Source organism: Mustela lutreola, chromosome 1 (genome assembly GCF_030435805.1).
Source record: "Mustela lutreola isolate mMusLut2 chromosome 1, mMusLut2.pri, whole genome shotgun sequence".
Taxonomy (NCBI): Eukaryota; Metazoa; Chordata; class Mammalia; order Carnivora; family Mustelidae; genus Mustela; species Mustela lutreola.
The window spans coordinates 283,293,634-283,307,579 of NC_081290.1; the positions used below are offsets into that span (position 1 = coordinate 283,293,634).

General features: G+C 52.2%; 1 protein-coding gene across 2 annotated transcripts in view; it reads left to right on the forward strand.

The window, feature by feature from the left end:
- The window catches only part of DPF2 (double PHD fingers 2), a 39,858-nt gene extending 26,822 nt beyond the window's left edge, over positions 1-13,036 (forward strand). The window contains exons 3-13 of one of the 2 annotated variants that reach the window (XM_059146997.1): positions 3,634-3,794; positions 4,217-4,324; positions 4,651-4,814; positions 6,032-6,124; positions 6,493-6,571; positions 7,085-7,126; positions 8,207-8,344; positions 8,469-8,597; positions 8,691-8,803; positions 9,623-9,704; positions 11,728-13,036. In XM_059146997.1, coding sequence (XP_059002980.1) covers positions 3,634-3,794; positions 4,217-4,324; positions 4,651-4,814; positions 6,032-6,124; positions 6,493-6,571; positions 7,085-7,126; positions 8,207-8,344; positions 8,469-8,597; positions 8,691-8,803; positions 9,623-9,704; positions 11,728-11,804 — 1,186 coding nt within the window. In that variant the 3' untranslated portion in view covers positions 11,805-13,036. The remainder of the gene's footprint in view (positions 1-3,633; positions 3,795-4,216; positions 4,325-4,650; positions 4,815-6,031; positions 6,125-6,492; positions 6,572-7,084; positions 7,127-8,206; positions 8,345-8,468; positions 8,598-8,690; positions 8,804-9,622; positions 9,705-11,727) is intronic. The other variant, XM_059147004.1, reaches the window with a different exon arrangement.
- Positions 13,037-13,946: the final 910 nt, after the last annotated feature.

The window sequence follows — 13,946 nt, forward strand, 5'->3', positions numbered from 1 at the left end:
CGCGCTGTGCAGTCGCCCTGTGCTGGTCAGGTGTCGAGCAAAGTTAAAGTTAATGGTTGTTGGGGAAAATGGAGCGGGGTCTGTTGGCTGTGAGTTAAAGATGCTTTGGGACTTGATTGAACCTAGCCTCCTCCCTGAAGAGATGGGTTCGGGCCCGGTGGGCCGATAGAGCAAGCTCTTTTCAGTGGGTAAATTGGGCTTGATGCAGAGGTAGGAAAACTGAGAGGCGACTCATTGCCCAGGCAGGGTTTTTGGATTTGGGCTGGATGACAGGGTAAAGGTTTGGAAACTGTTCTGAGGGACTCAGAGCTTCTCATCTGCCTTTGTGGTGGCTGAGCCCCCACTCTTCCCAAGAGCCTTTTTAAAGAGTGCATGCTTTGCCCACCTCCCCTCCTCCCGGCCTGGAGCCTTTTCTTTGAGAATGCCTTCCCACTTCCATTAAGCTAAGTGCCTTCTTCTCCTCCTGTGGTTTTTTTTTTTTTTTTTTTTTAACTTGCTTTCAGCTCCATCCAGCCTCCTCGTTCAGCTCCCCCTCCTCCCAACACTATTATCTTTCTCTCTGATCTGCCCACTCCAGTTTCCCCCAGCTCTTTCTTCAGGCTGACATTTCCCTCAATTTAGAAATGTCGCTCTTGATCTACCATTTATATAGTTATTCTTCCTGACTCAGATGTTCTTTCTTTGTTTCCCTGCCTTTCTCTTTGTTGACTACTCCCCCCCCCACACACACACACCCCAAGCCCACTGTAAAGGGAGGTTTTACACAGGTTTCATGCTTCCTGGAAAGAAATCAGAGCTCCTGCCTTGGAAATCTTACTGTGCTGGGGGAATGTCAAACTTCCCTAGGTTTTAAGAGTTAATAGGTAACGAGATTTTATGTTGGAAGACTTTCTTCAGGGAAATAGAGTTGCCAACCCTTTCATGTAGTCCTAGAAGGGAGGAGTTGCGCACGACTCATTTCTCTTAAAGGAGCTACAGAGATTGTGAGGGTCACCAGCCCCTGGTTCGTGAGTGCTGGTCATGAGAAGCCAACGTTCTCAGTTCTAGCTGCAGAGGGCTGGTCACTGCAATTAATACATTTCCCTACAGACCTTGCCCTGCAAGAGGGGGCTTCCGTTCTTCCAGTACCGTCCTCACCCAGGCGATACTTTTCTGGAACTTCTCTTGATCGTGGGATGCCTGCTTTTTGAACAGCTGAGGTTATACATGGAGGTCAGGACTACTAGCTCATCTTTTTTGACTTGCATCTGGTTCTGGGAAAAGAATTTTCCCATTTATAAATTCCCTCTCGTTCTCTCTTGGTCTGTCTTCATCAGATCCCCTCTCCCCCTGACTTGGGTGTTTCATTCCCAGTTCTCTCACAAGGCAGTTTGCCACTTTCTGAAATCCCCTTAACTCCCAAGTGCTGTGACAGACTCTCTTATTTTCCCCCCTAAAACCAGTTGTAGCTTCAGTGCTCTGACTCTGCAGCCTTCTGCACATCTCACCCTTCCTTCCATTTGACTTCTAGCATCAGTATCCATTGCCATCAGCAGAAACAAAGGAGCTGCTGCGCTCGGCCTTGTTTATCCAATTTTCCTCTGTGTGGTGAGGACATGGCTGCCTCCTAAAGGCTGGCTAACGTGAGCCTGTTCCCTTTTTCTTCCACTCCCCAACACAAGATTCCTGCTTACTACCGCAAATTACAGTTATTACCACTCATTGAATCAAGTCAGGCAATCTTGTGTTGCTGTCACCTTGTGTGTGGTGTGTCTTCAGTAGCTTGGGAACATACTAAGCTGTGCCTGCATGGTCTGTTGTGACCGCTCTGTGAAAGCCCCCTCGGATTCCAGAGCCTGGTTTGTCAGTGGAGTTTGAGTTATGGACATAAACAACAGAGACACACTCGGTCCAGCTCCTCATGCAAGGGTTCTCCCTCTAGTAGAATATGTTAGAGCGTATCTAGTCCGGCTCCCCCAGGCCAGCAGAGGAAGCTGAGCTCCACACGGGCTGACTGAATGTCCACATTTGTGGGGTGACTTGCAGTGCAAGGTCTTTTTACTCCCAGGTCAAGATGTCCCAGACACCTTCGTGGATACTAGGGATACTGTGAGAAAGAAACCACCTCTGCCCTCGGTTTATTTACAGTGGATCGAATATGTAAAGACGGGTCACTGTCATTCCAGTACTAATGCGTTTGTTATGCCCTGAGGATGAGAACAAGGTTGGTTCTGTGTACATGCTTCTTAGAACCAGGTAACTCCTGGCACTGTGTAGTTGTCCAGCTTTTTAAAGCACTTAAAGTTTTACCTTTACTGAGATTTCAAACTGAGTCTTCTGAGTGAAAGAAGGTTCTTTCCTGTATAATTTGATGGTGTGAGAATGGAAAAGGGCCTCAGATGGGCCTGTGAGCAAACAGGTTTTATATCACTCTAATGGCACTCGGGAAAAAAGTAGGATTCAAAGAAGTTCAGGTGTTTTTCACATGTTTTCCAGTGACTTTAAAATTAGCACATGCGGGGTGCCTGGGTGGCTCAGTGGGTTAAAGCCTCTGCCTTCGGCTCAGGTCATGATCCCAGGGTCCTGGGATCAAGACCCACATCGGGCTCTCTGCTCAGCAGGGAGCCCGCTTCCTCCTCTCTCTCTGCCTGTCTCTCTGCCTACTTGTGATCTCTGTCAAATAAACAAATAAAATCTTTAAAAAAAAGAAATAAAATAAAATTAGCACGTGGCATTAATTAGTTCGCTCAGTACAGGTTCCCCCCACCCCCACTATTCAAAGTAGAGTGTTCTTAAGAAACTGTACATAAGCCGACATGGCAAAAAGCAAAAAAGCAATTGCCTCTTCTTAAAAATGAAAATCCTCTCTAGATGTCTTCCAGTTAGTGAAAATAGGTGCTGTTGTAGGTCTCTTATAAAAGTCAAGTGGCAGAAAGTACACCATCAGACAGTGGGGGAAACCTGCACCTAGTACGAATTTAAAAGATCTAAAATGGCATATAGGAGGAATCCCCCCCGCCCCAGCAGGTCACCCAGTTTTTCTCTCTGGAGGCCTACAGTTTCTTCTCTACTTCTTGTTACATAAATGGTAGCATCCTGGAACACTTCTCAGCACTGTACCTCGCTTTTTTTCTAGTCGTCTTGGAGATGGTTTGATATCAGCACATGAAGAGTTTCCTTCTTTTTTATGGCTTAATAAAAATTTGTTGTGTAGAGGTGCTGTAGTTTGTTAACTATATTTTAGTGAGGGCTCTAGATCTTGTAGAACTCTTCCTCGATTGTGAAAAGAAGCTAACCTGTGCTTCTCAGAGTCAGGAGGGTTAAGGGAGGACTAGCACGGGGCTGGACTCCAAGAGAGGCACAGAATGAATGTTAGTTTCTCCCCATCTTTGTGGGTTAGGCTTAGGCCTGAGTAGACACATGAGAGATCATGTGTTCCTGATGGTAATTTATGAAGTGCCTTTCCTCATAGTGGCTTAGTGAAGGGGTGTGGTGTCCCATGAGGCAGAAACCGAGGCAAATAGGACCAGAGCCGCAGTCTCCCAGTCCCTTGAGCCTTCTAAAGCAGCAGATGGCAGGGGAGCGGGGCCGCTCGGCACCCTGTGCTCTGCCCTGCCCCAGCACATGCGCACCTGATCTTTGTGTCCGCCGCAGCCTTGGGGAGCAGTACTACAAGGACGCCATGGAGCAGTGCCACAACTACAATGCCCGCCTCTGCGCTGAGCGCAGTGTGCGCCTGCCTTTCTTAGACTCGCAGACTGGAGTGGCCCAGAGCAACTGTTACATCTGGATGGAGAAACGACACCGGGGTCCAGGTGAGGTGAGGGTTCAGACTCGGGAGCACAGGGAAGGCAGAAGCTTCATCTTACGTGATGGGCCAGCTGAGAGGGTTTTCCTCACTGCTTCCACGCGTGCATGAATACGGTCTTGCCTGGGTTAGAGGCCCAGGGGAGATGAAGCAGGCGGGTTCGTACCAGTATCTTTGTTTTCTGCAGGGCTGCCCTACTGAGGCTGGCGCTGGGCTTCTGGGGAGCTCTGTGTTAGCCAAGGCCCTCGAGCTTCCATCTGTTTCTCTTTTCCACGAACTGTGACTTCTCCTGCCCCCAGGCCCTCACTGTCCATATTGCTCCCTCACTGTAGAACTTGGTGGGTAGGGGGTGCTACTCCTCTAGAAGGTGTTTGATGTTATTGCCCAGGACTGCGTTAGGCCTTGACTTTTCTTTCTTCTTTCCCACAGGATTGGCCTCTGGTCAGCTATACTCCTATCCTGCCCGGCGCTGGCGGAAAAAGCGGCGAGCCCACCCTCCTGAGGACCCAAGACTTTCTTTCCCATCTATTAAACCAGGTAAAGCACACCCCTTCTTGAGCTAGGGTGTGGTCTGCTGCTTGTAAGGCTGTTAATCAGTCACCTCTTACGTACCCGGCCTAGTGCTAGATCCTAAAGATGCTAGAGTGGGTGAGATGCCATTCCCTCCTTTACAGAGCTCAGTCTGATAGAGGAGACAAGTAAACAGATAAGTTACGGTGCCAAGTAAACGGGGTGTCTTGGTTCCTAGGCAGCCAGAGACCAAAAGACAGTGACTGGCGCATGGCTGGCCTAGCACTGTGTAGACCCAGAGCGGCCTGCTTTCAGCCCTTCTGAGCCTCGCTTCATCCTGACCTTGCCTGCAGACACAGACCAGACCCTGAAGAAAGAGGGGCTGATCTCTCAAGACGGCAGTAGTTTGGAGGCTCTGTTGCGCACAGACCCCTTGGAGAAGCGAGGTGCCCCTGACCCCCGAGTGGATGATGACAGCCTGGGCGAGTTTCCTGTGACCAACAGTCGAGCACGGAAGGTATAAGATGAACCCCATGGCTAAGGGAGCTCTGATGGAAACCAGCCTCCTCTTTATCGGAGGCCACCCCGTATTCAGAATGGAAGCAAAAGCTTTGGGCCAGGAGGAAGGCCCCTGGGGTTCTGGTCCTGCTCATTCCCTAGTTAGCACTGGGTACTGACTGGCTTTGCTATTAGTATCCAGTTTCTCCTGTTCCTTTTCTTCTAAGTACAGACTTTCCCTCATTCGGCGTCTTTGTCACAGATGTTTTCTGGTGCCTGAGGTTACATGGGTGAAGCAGGCCTGGTCCCTACCAGCGACGAAGATAAAACTATGCCCAGAAATAATAAGAGTTAAAACTGTGGCAGGCACTGTGCTAAGTGCTTGTTCATCATTTTCTCTAGTCTCTACAGCCATAGGAAGTAGGTACCGTGGCCTCTGTTCCACATAACAGGGAAGCTGAAGCAGAGCAGTTAGGGAAAAAAAACTTCCTATAAGCCCACACAAGTTAGCAGCAAAGGTCTTTTTTTTTTTTTTTTTTTAAGATTTTATTTATTTATTTGACAGAGTGCCCACAACTAGGGGGAACAGGAGATGGAGAAGCAGACTCCCTGCTGAGCAGGGATCCCAACTCCAGACTCGATCCCAGCACTCTGGGATCATGACCCGAGCGGAAGGCAGACACTTAACTGACTGAGCTTCCCTGGCACCCTCAGAGCTCTTGATTGAAATCTAAGAAGTGGCTCCGTCTGTAGAGCATGCTTCTCTTGACCTCGAGGTCATGAGTTCAAGTCCCAGCCTGGGTGTGGAGATTACTAAAAAAATTAAATAGACTAAAAAAAATTAATATAAGAAGTGAGCTGTCAGAAGGGAACCACTGATCGTATGTTCCTAGGGCAGCAGATCAGAGGCAGGAGAGAGCACGGCTACTTAGGGTAGCAGGGAAGACTTCATGAAAACATGGCATTTGAGTCAGCCCCTTGGAGAGAGTGGAGAAGGCACTCTAGGGGAGCAACAGGAAAAGAGTCGAAAAGGAAGGAAAGCCCAAAGCATGGAAAGGAAAAGGAATGGGATTCTGGGGTGTTACAGGGCAGCCATGAGGAATGAGGCCAGACTGGAGGGGCCAGCAGAGGGCCTCCGCACACAGAGGAGGTTCTGGGTGGCCTGGCCGGGCCCATTGCAGGTGACCTTCTGGAGGTACATTGTATCTGCCCATCGTAATCCTTCTGTCCACTCAGCGGATCCTAGAACCAGAGGACTTCCTAGATGACCTGGATGACGAGGACTATGAAGAAGACACTCCCAAGCGTCGGGGCAAGGGGAAGTCCAAGGTGAGGAGGCAGAGCCCTGCCTGCGGGGGCGCCTGCAGCGCGCCCTGTGCTGTTGCTTGTGCCATGTTTCCTCTTTGTGAAATTAGCAGTCACTTCCCCAGGGAGTTTACTCCTCAGGTAGACATCTTTGTTTCGTTGTGTTTTGTTTTTTCAAAGATTTTATTAATTTATTTGACACAGAGAGGGAACACAAGCAGGGGGGTGAGAGAGGGAGAAACTGGCTTCCCATAGAGCAGGGGGCCCGGTGTGGGGCTCTGTCCCAGGACCCGGGATCACGACCTTAGCCGAAGGCAGACCACCCAGGCCTAGGCCTGGCATCTTAATAAGGGGATCTTTCTGTTGGTTTTGTTTCGTTTCGTTTCTGGCAGGGTAAAGGTGTGGGCAGTGCCCGTAAGAAGCTGGATGCTTCCATCTTGGAGGATCGGGACAAGCCCTATGCCTGTGACAGTGAGTGCCTCGCGAGTGGGCGGGTGGTCCCTGCCTTGGACCCAGCCCCTGCTCAGGATCTGAGGGGAGGGAGGGTTGTGTTCTTGCTCAGGGTGGTAACAAAAGGCCTGAATGCTTTCTCCTGCCTGCTGACTGGTTCCCTCTGAGACCCTTGGGAGGTCCCAGCCTCTGCTGCCCAATGGGTGGGCCCTGCATGCTCCGGGAAAGGTTTCTGCTGTCCCCTGGGGTGGGGTGCTGGGGCCGGGGGCGCACACAGCAGGCAGAATTGGCCCCTCTGTCGACCACATCCGCGTCTGCTGGCCCCAGTCAAGCCAGGGCCCCCCAGAGTCCAGCACCGGATTTTTCAGTGTCTGCTCTCCCCCTTCTCTCTGACTCGCCCCACCTCTGTCCCTCCGCCCTGGGAGCACCAGCGCCGCTGGTTTCTCTCTCGTTGGCTCCGCTTTCCTGCTGCTGCCGCTCCTGTCTCAAGTGTATCAAGGCCTTCTTCTCATGACTTTTCTTTCTGTCTTTCAGATAGTTTCAAACAAAAGCATACCTCGAAAGCGCCCCAGAGAGGTAGCTCTCTCAACTTTTCAGACTTTCGGTTTTCCTCTCCCTCTTCCCTCCTCCCTCGTTTCTCCCGCCTTGCTCATCTCCTGCGATGCTAGTGTCAGCGTCTCTGGAATGGCATGGGGATAGGAGCAGTGGGCTTTCGGTGGTACGCCACTCCTCACGGTCCTGGAAGCTGCCTTGACCACCGCTTGTCTCCCACAGACTTGCTCCTAGGGCTGCTCGGCCCCACTGCATGGGGTGGCTTCAGAAGTGTGCTCAGGAACCCACTACAGACAGACCCCTGTGCTTCCCCTTCCCCGGGACAGGCGGGACAGGCGGGACAGGCGCTCGGTGGTCCGCTAGCGCTTCTCCGCGCCCCGCCGTCTCCGTCCTATCCCCGCTCCCTCCTGCCGGCCTGAGCTCTTTTTGGTGTCACTGCTTAAGAGTGCAATGCTTAAGAGTGCAAGATGCCTCGTGGGGATCTGCTCTCCTTGCTGATCGATGCGGGGGTGGGCAGGGCACTGACGTGGGAGTGTCTTCCAGCTGCCTTGGGGGCCAGATACCCCAACAGACTTACTGATAGGTGATTCCCCAAGGGATCCACTCCCTACTCCTGTATCCTCATTGGGCAGGGGTGAGCTCTGTGGTATACATGGACAGCTTGAGCTTCCCGTGGTTATTGAGAGGTCAAAAAGTCGGGAGTCTCTTCCTTCCCTTTTTTTCCTTCCTGCCAGATTACAAAATTTTAGATTCCCTTCCCTTCCTGACCTGGAGCTCCCTCCCCCAGACTAGTCCCAGGGCAAGTGGTAACGGGGCCAGGGTTCAGCCTCCCAGACAGCCAGTGCGGAAGAGCAGAGGTGGCCGTGGGCTGGGGTGTAACAGAGGCCAGAGCCATGGAAACTGGAGAACCCCAGGGCCTGTTGCTCCTCGCCAGAGGCAGGTGGCCGTCACTGAAGGCCTGTCGCAGACAGAGCCCACGGGGGCAGGGGTGGTTGCCTCCGCCTCAGCTGGAGCCCCGCAGCTGGGGGGAGAGGGGGGCGAGGGGGTGGGGATGTGGCTCTCTCGGATCCCAACACCTTTCTCTGTCCTCTTGTCCCCACCCAGTTTGTGGAAAACGTTACAAGAACCGACCAGGCCTCAGTTACCACTACGCCCACTCCCACCTGGCGGAGGAGGAGGGCGAGGACAAGGAAGACTCGCAGCCCCCCACCCCGGTTTCCCAGAGGTCGGAGGAGCAGAAGTGTAAGCTGGCACGCCGGAGGCGGGGCAGGGGGAGTCAGCCTGCCCCCGGGAAGGCCTCCCTGCAGGGCTGCTGGATGCCTCGAGGCCCCCGGGAGCCCATGCGGAGCTCTTTCCCTCTCTGTAGCCAAGAAGGGTCCCGACGGCCTGGCGCTGCCCAACAACTACTGCGACTTCTGCCTCGGGGATTCCAAGATCAACAAGAAGACAGGGCAGCCTGAGGAGCTGGTGTCCTGCTCGGACTGCGGCCGCTCAGGTACCCGCCCCCCGCCCGGGGCCAAGGGTTCCCCCTCAACCCCTGCCTTCTGCCGCCGCCGCCCAGGTGACGCGCCCCTCCTCCCACCCGCAGGACACCCGTCTTGCCTGCAGTTCACCCCAGTGATGATGGCGGCCGTGAAGACCTACCGTTGGCAGTGCATCGAGTGCAAGTGCTGCAACATCTGCGGCACCTCCGAGAACGATGTGCGTGTCCCCGTGCCGCCCCGCAGCCCCCCACCCCCCAGCCTGTAGCTGCCTCTTGGGGAGCAGCAGACCTTCCCTGGGGCACTAGCCTGGTATCAGACGCCATTCCGGGCACTCGGCGCTAAACAAGATGGCAGGGTCCCCCCTGACCCCCCACCGTGGACTTGCCCTCCTTGTGGGGAGCAGGCAGTGAGCGAGGAAAGGCACTGCGGTTGTCCAGCGTGCCGGGAAGAGAGCGGCAGCCATGGTGGGCCAGGCCGCTGGGTACCCGGTGTTGGTGGTCAGAGCAACCTTCTCCAAGGAGGCGGTGCTGGGGTAGAGATTCGGTTGGTTCAGAGGGGTCAGTCCGAGAAGGTTTGCGGGCACAACGTGCTCAGGACAGGAGCAATGAGGCTGGGGACCTTCGGGCAGACGGGCCCAGTGGACCGAGGCAGTTGGGCTGGTGGGGCCTCCCTGCAGCAGGAGCGCGGTCGGAGAAGGGATCGGAGGGCAGGTGTCACCAGGTCTGAGGGTTTAATTGGGAGTGATGTGCTCTGTCTTAACATTTTTAAAAAAGTTTCCTCTGTGAAGACTAGCACGTAGGGGACAAGAGTGGAGGCCGTGGGCTGAATTCGGAAGCTGGTAGGGTTCAGGCAGTGTGACAGTGACTCACTCGGTCTGCGTGGAGAATTTCCTCTCCAGAAATTCGCAGGTCTGCACCTCCCCGCCAGCTGCCCTGCCGCCCTCGGAAGAAGCAGCAGTGTCTACAGAAGCTCCTGTCCCTGTCCACCCCCACTGGTCACTCACCTGCCCCTTCCACCTCCTTCTTGCCTCCTCTAGGACCAGCTGCTCTTCTGCGACGACTGTGACCGCGGCTACCATATGTACTGTCTCACCCCGTCTATGTCTGAGCCTCCTGAAGGTAGGTTGTCCTGACCTCTCACGCAGAACAAGTATCTTACTAGTGACCTGGAAAATAATTGTACAGTAAGTGAGTTCTCCTGTGTGTTCTTCCAGATTAGGGAATAGACACTTGTCCTTCACTTAGAATGCTTTCCTAGCATTTCCGCTTTGAGGGTTTAACGTTCGCACATTATCACCAGATACATTTAGAAATGCAGAAAATCAGCAACCAAAGAGAGACCTGGGGCTGAGCGGAGTCACCGGAAGGAGTGCTTTTGCTTTCCTCCAGGCAGCCCAGGGAGCTGGGCTGAGTTCGTGGTTTGTCTGATGCGAGGCTTTGGTATCAGCTCTTTGAATGTGATAGGTTTGAGTGTGCATTTCCTCTCTTTTCCCTTGCCCAGGCTGGAAAGGTATTGAACCTGGAACCTGAATGGGTCAGTCTATCCCTCCCATAGTTCGCTTAATAATGCTCCCGAGTTTGCACAAGCTTTTCAGCCAAACCGGTGTTGGCACCAGAAAGCAGCTGTCTCTCTGCAGGTGCCCCTCTGCCGGCCAGATCTCTGTGCCTAAACCCCTCCTTCACAGAAATCTGGGAGCTTACTTAGGAGGCTGTGTGTGCCCAGTGGCTTTTACTGTGCACAAATGCTGTGGGCCAGCAGCAGACAGGAGAAAGCGCCTCACTGTGGTTAGAGTAACCTGTAATGTAGGTCACACTGCTGGCACCCCCCCCTAGGGAAGGGGACACGAACAAAGTCTGCAAGTCCTTTGGCAGCTGCAGGGGAGCACACTGCTGTTGTCGTCTGTCATGCGCAGCTTCTAAGTCCACTTCGGGGAGAAGTAGCGTGTTTCATCTTTTATTTTTTTTAACCATGAAATAACCAGTTTACAGACAAAATTCCACATGAACTGTAGAGGGGCCTTCATACTGGAGTACTGTCAGAGGCTGAGGTAGTGAGGAGCTGCCGGGAGCTGAGGGAGAATTCTCTAGAAGCTGCAAGGTGGGCTAGGCTCTTAGGTCAAGGGGTCCGCAAACTGCAGCTCATCAGTAGCCAGGCCCAGCCTCAGCTGGCATGTGTATAATTTCTAAGCTAAGAATGTTTTTCACATTTTTAATGGTGATTTAAAAAAAGAACATGGGACCAAGACTATATGTGGCTTGCAAAGCCTAAACTATTTAACATTCTGGCTGGCTGTTTACAGAGAAGCCGTCCAGCCCCTGTGCTATTGACCTTTGGGTTAGAAAGGCCCTTCTTACATTCCGAGCGCCCCATGTCTCTGCAGAGCTTATAAAAGGTCTAGATTCTTTCCCCTATACACATCCACATCCACAGATAAACATTGACACTAATTTTGAGGCATTAAGGACTAATTTTGTTGCTAAAAAAACACACAGAAGAACACACACACACACATAGAAGAACACAACCATAATAAATACTAATAAGCAAAGTTTGAAACGCTTACTTTTCAAGGGACGTTTCTCCCCATCTATTCTAAGAGATAGATCGTAACACATTGGGTCGTCACAGTTCACCCCCTCTTCCTGTCACTACTCCTTGGCCTCTTAAACACCTGGTGGTGAGCCCATCTCATCTTTGCATGGTTTCCCCAGAAAGCTATCTTATGTGGAGTCAAAACTGGTTTCTCTAGAACCACTATTATGATCTTCATCCTGACCTTTGGGGCCTTGAGAACAAAGTCTGGTTCTTCTCTAATCACAAGTGTAAAGCTGAGATGCTTTAAAAATTTAGTCTTCCCAGGTGCTCCTAGAGATTTCAGATTTAAGAGGGCCTAGGAGTCTGTATTTGGGAATAGTCCTCCACGTGATTATTTCTTTCATCACCGTTGGGAATTATTTTTCCTGATATTTGAAGCCCAGGAGGTTTCTTTTAGCTCAGGATAACCATGGAACTTTGCTACCGCAGAACATCTCCCAGCCTTCTCTAGCTGGTCCTGCTCCTGGAAGTGAGGTGTGGGGAGTGGCAGGACAGCACCTTAGGGCGGTACGGGACCCATCCTGACCCCTTTCTGCTTCTCTGCAGGAAGTTGGAGCTGCCACTTGTGTCTGGACCTGTTGAAGGAGAAAGCTTCCATCTACCAGAACCAGAACTCCTCTTGATGTGCCCCACCCCTGCTCCCCCCGCCGTACATCTAGGGCTGTTCCTCTCTTCCTCTCTTGTTTTTCATACCCACCTTTCCTTCCTCCTCTTTCACAAGTCCAGAGAACCTCGGGTGGTCGTGCCAATCTGCCTTTGGCAGCAGCAAGCTGAGGCGGCAGCTCTGACTGCCTCTGGCCCTAGGCCCTCAGGGAGAATGGAGCAGCACCCTGCGCCAGGGCACACCTGCGGCCCAGCTCCTCACTGCTCTCCGTGAAGTGCTTTCACTCGGCCTCCCTTGGGCCCCGGCCCTGGCGATCACAGGGTTCAAACCGTGTCCTCCGAGTACGAGTAGGAGAGCAGCTCACTTTTCTCTCAGCTCTGCCTCCACTCTGGTCCCCAGGGTTTTCCCTTCCCCTGGAGGCGAGCCAGAACAGGGCCTCTGCCAGGAGCAGCTGGGAGTGAGCGACAGAGCAAGCCGAGGCGGCGCTTGCAAGGAGCCTTGGTGCTGCTTAGCCTCGCTCCCTCCTTCCCCCAGAGCGGCTCTCTGCAGCTCTCTCTCTTCCTGCTACCCAGGACCCTTCGCCCAAGCCAGGATGCTCTTGGTCACTCTCCTTGCTCTGCCCGGACCCACCCCACCCCACCCCAGGGGGAGTCGCAGCTTCACCTGATTCTTCCTTGTGCACACGGGGCTCGCTCACAGGTGGTCTCAATGACCGAAGCATTCCCCACCCTTGGAATTTGCTGTCTTCTGCCTCCCCTCCTATTCCCTTTGGTTTTGTGGGGAGAGGGGAAGAATCAGGGGGCCAGGCCAGCAGCTTGGGGGCCACAGGGAGACGTTGGATAATGTGCCTGTTTTTTAACTCGATGAAAAAAGCCTACCTCCAGAATCCCCTTTTTGTTCTTCCTGGACCTGGACATCCAGCTCCTGCCCTTGACTGAATTGGGAACCTCTGCCTCCTGCTCTCTGTGTCCTGGCCCCTGGGTCACAGGGAAGCCACATAGACATCCCTCTCTTCCCTTGCACACTCGCTAGCAGCTGGTAAGGTCTTCACATCCTGATTCCTCAGTTTTTTGCCTGGTGACACTGACATGACGTAGTGGAGGGAGATAGTCCATGCCAGAACCCCCTGGAGTGGCCTTCCCCTTGGCTGTGGGCAGGCCCTAATTCACTGTCCCTTTGGAGTTGAGGTGTCTTTCTTTCTTTAGTTCCTGTATTCTAAACATTAGTACAAATAAACGTTTTTACACAGAACTCCCTGCTGGATGGTTTATCTCGACTCCCTTCCCTGGTTGAGAAAGTCATTTCAGCCTAAAACTTCTCTTCCACAGGTCAGTGGTTTATAAGTGTTTTGAAATAACAGCTTTTAATCCCCAATTAAAATTTTGCTAAAGCCTAGTATGTAAAGCAGATATAAAATTGAGTACTTTGTTTGATATCTTTTCCTGTTTTTAAGATTTTTTTTTTAAAGATTTTATTTATTTATTTGACAGAGATCACAAGTAGGCAGCAAGGCAGGCAGAGAGAGAGTGGAAGCAGGCTCCCCGCCGAGCAGAGAGCCTGACTCGGGGCTTGATCCCAGGACCGTGAGATCAGCACATACGCTGAGCCGAAGGCAAAGGCCCAACCCACTGAGCTACCCAGGTGGCCCTGTTTTTAAGATTTTATCTGTTGAGTGAGCATGAGTGGGGGTTGGAGGATAGGGAAGGGGAGAGAATCTCAGACAGACTCTGTACCCAGCACAGAGCCCGACACGGCTTGATCTATGACCCTGAGATCATGACCTGAGCCGAAATCAAGCGTCTGAGGCTCAAGAGACTGATCCACCCAGGTGCCCCTGTTAGTTCTAATTTCTTCATGTAAATTCATGTTCTAATGATTCCTTGGTAGACAAGACAGGTTGTTTTGATCAATACAAAATTTGGGTTAAAATCAACATTAGCATCCTGGGTCTATATTTTGGTTTGTTTGAAGGTAATTCTGTTATACTTGTATATGCAAGTGGTGACAGTCTTCTAAAGGTTAATCTTGGGATTTTAGATACTTAAAGTGGGTTCAGAAGCTGAATCATAAATACAAAAGAATGACAGAAGAAAAGAACATCATAGTGGGACATGTAAAAGCTTTGTTCACGAGCATAGAGATACTTCGACTTCGCGTGCCT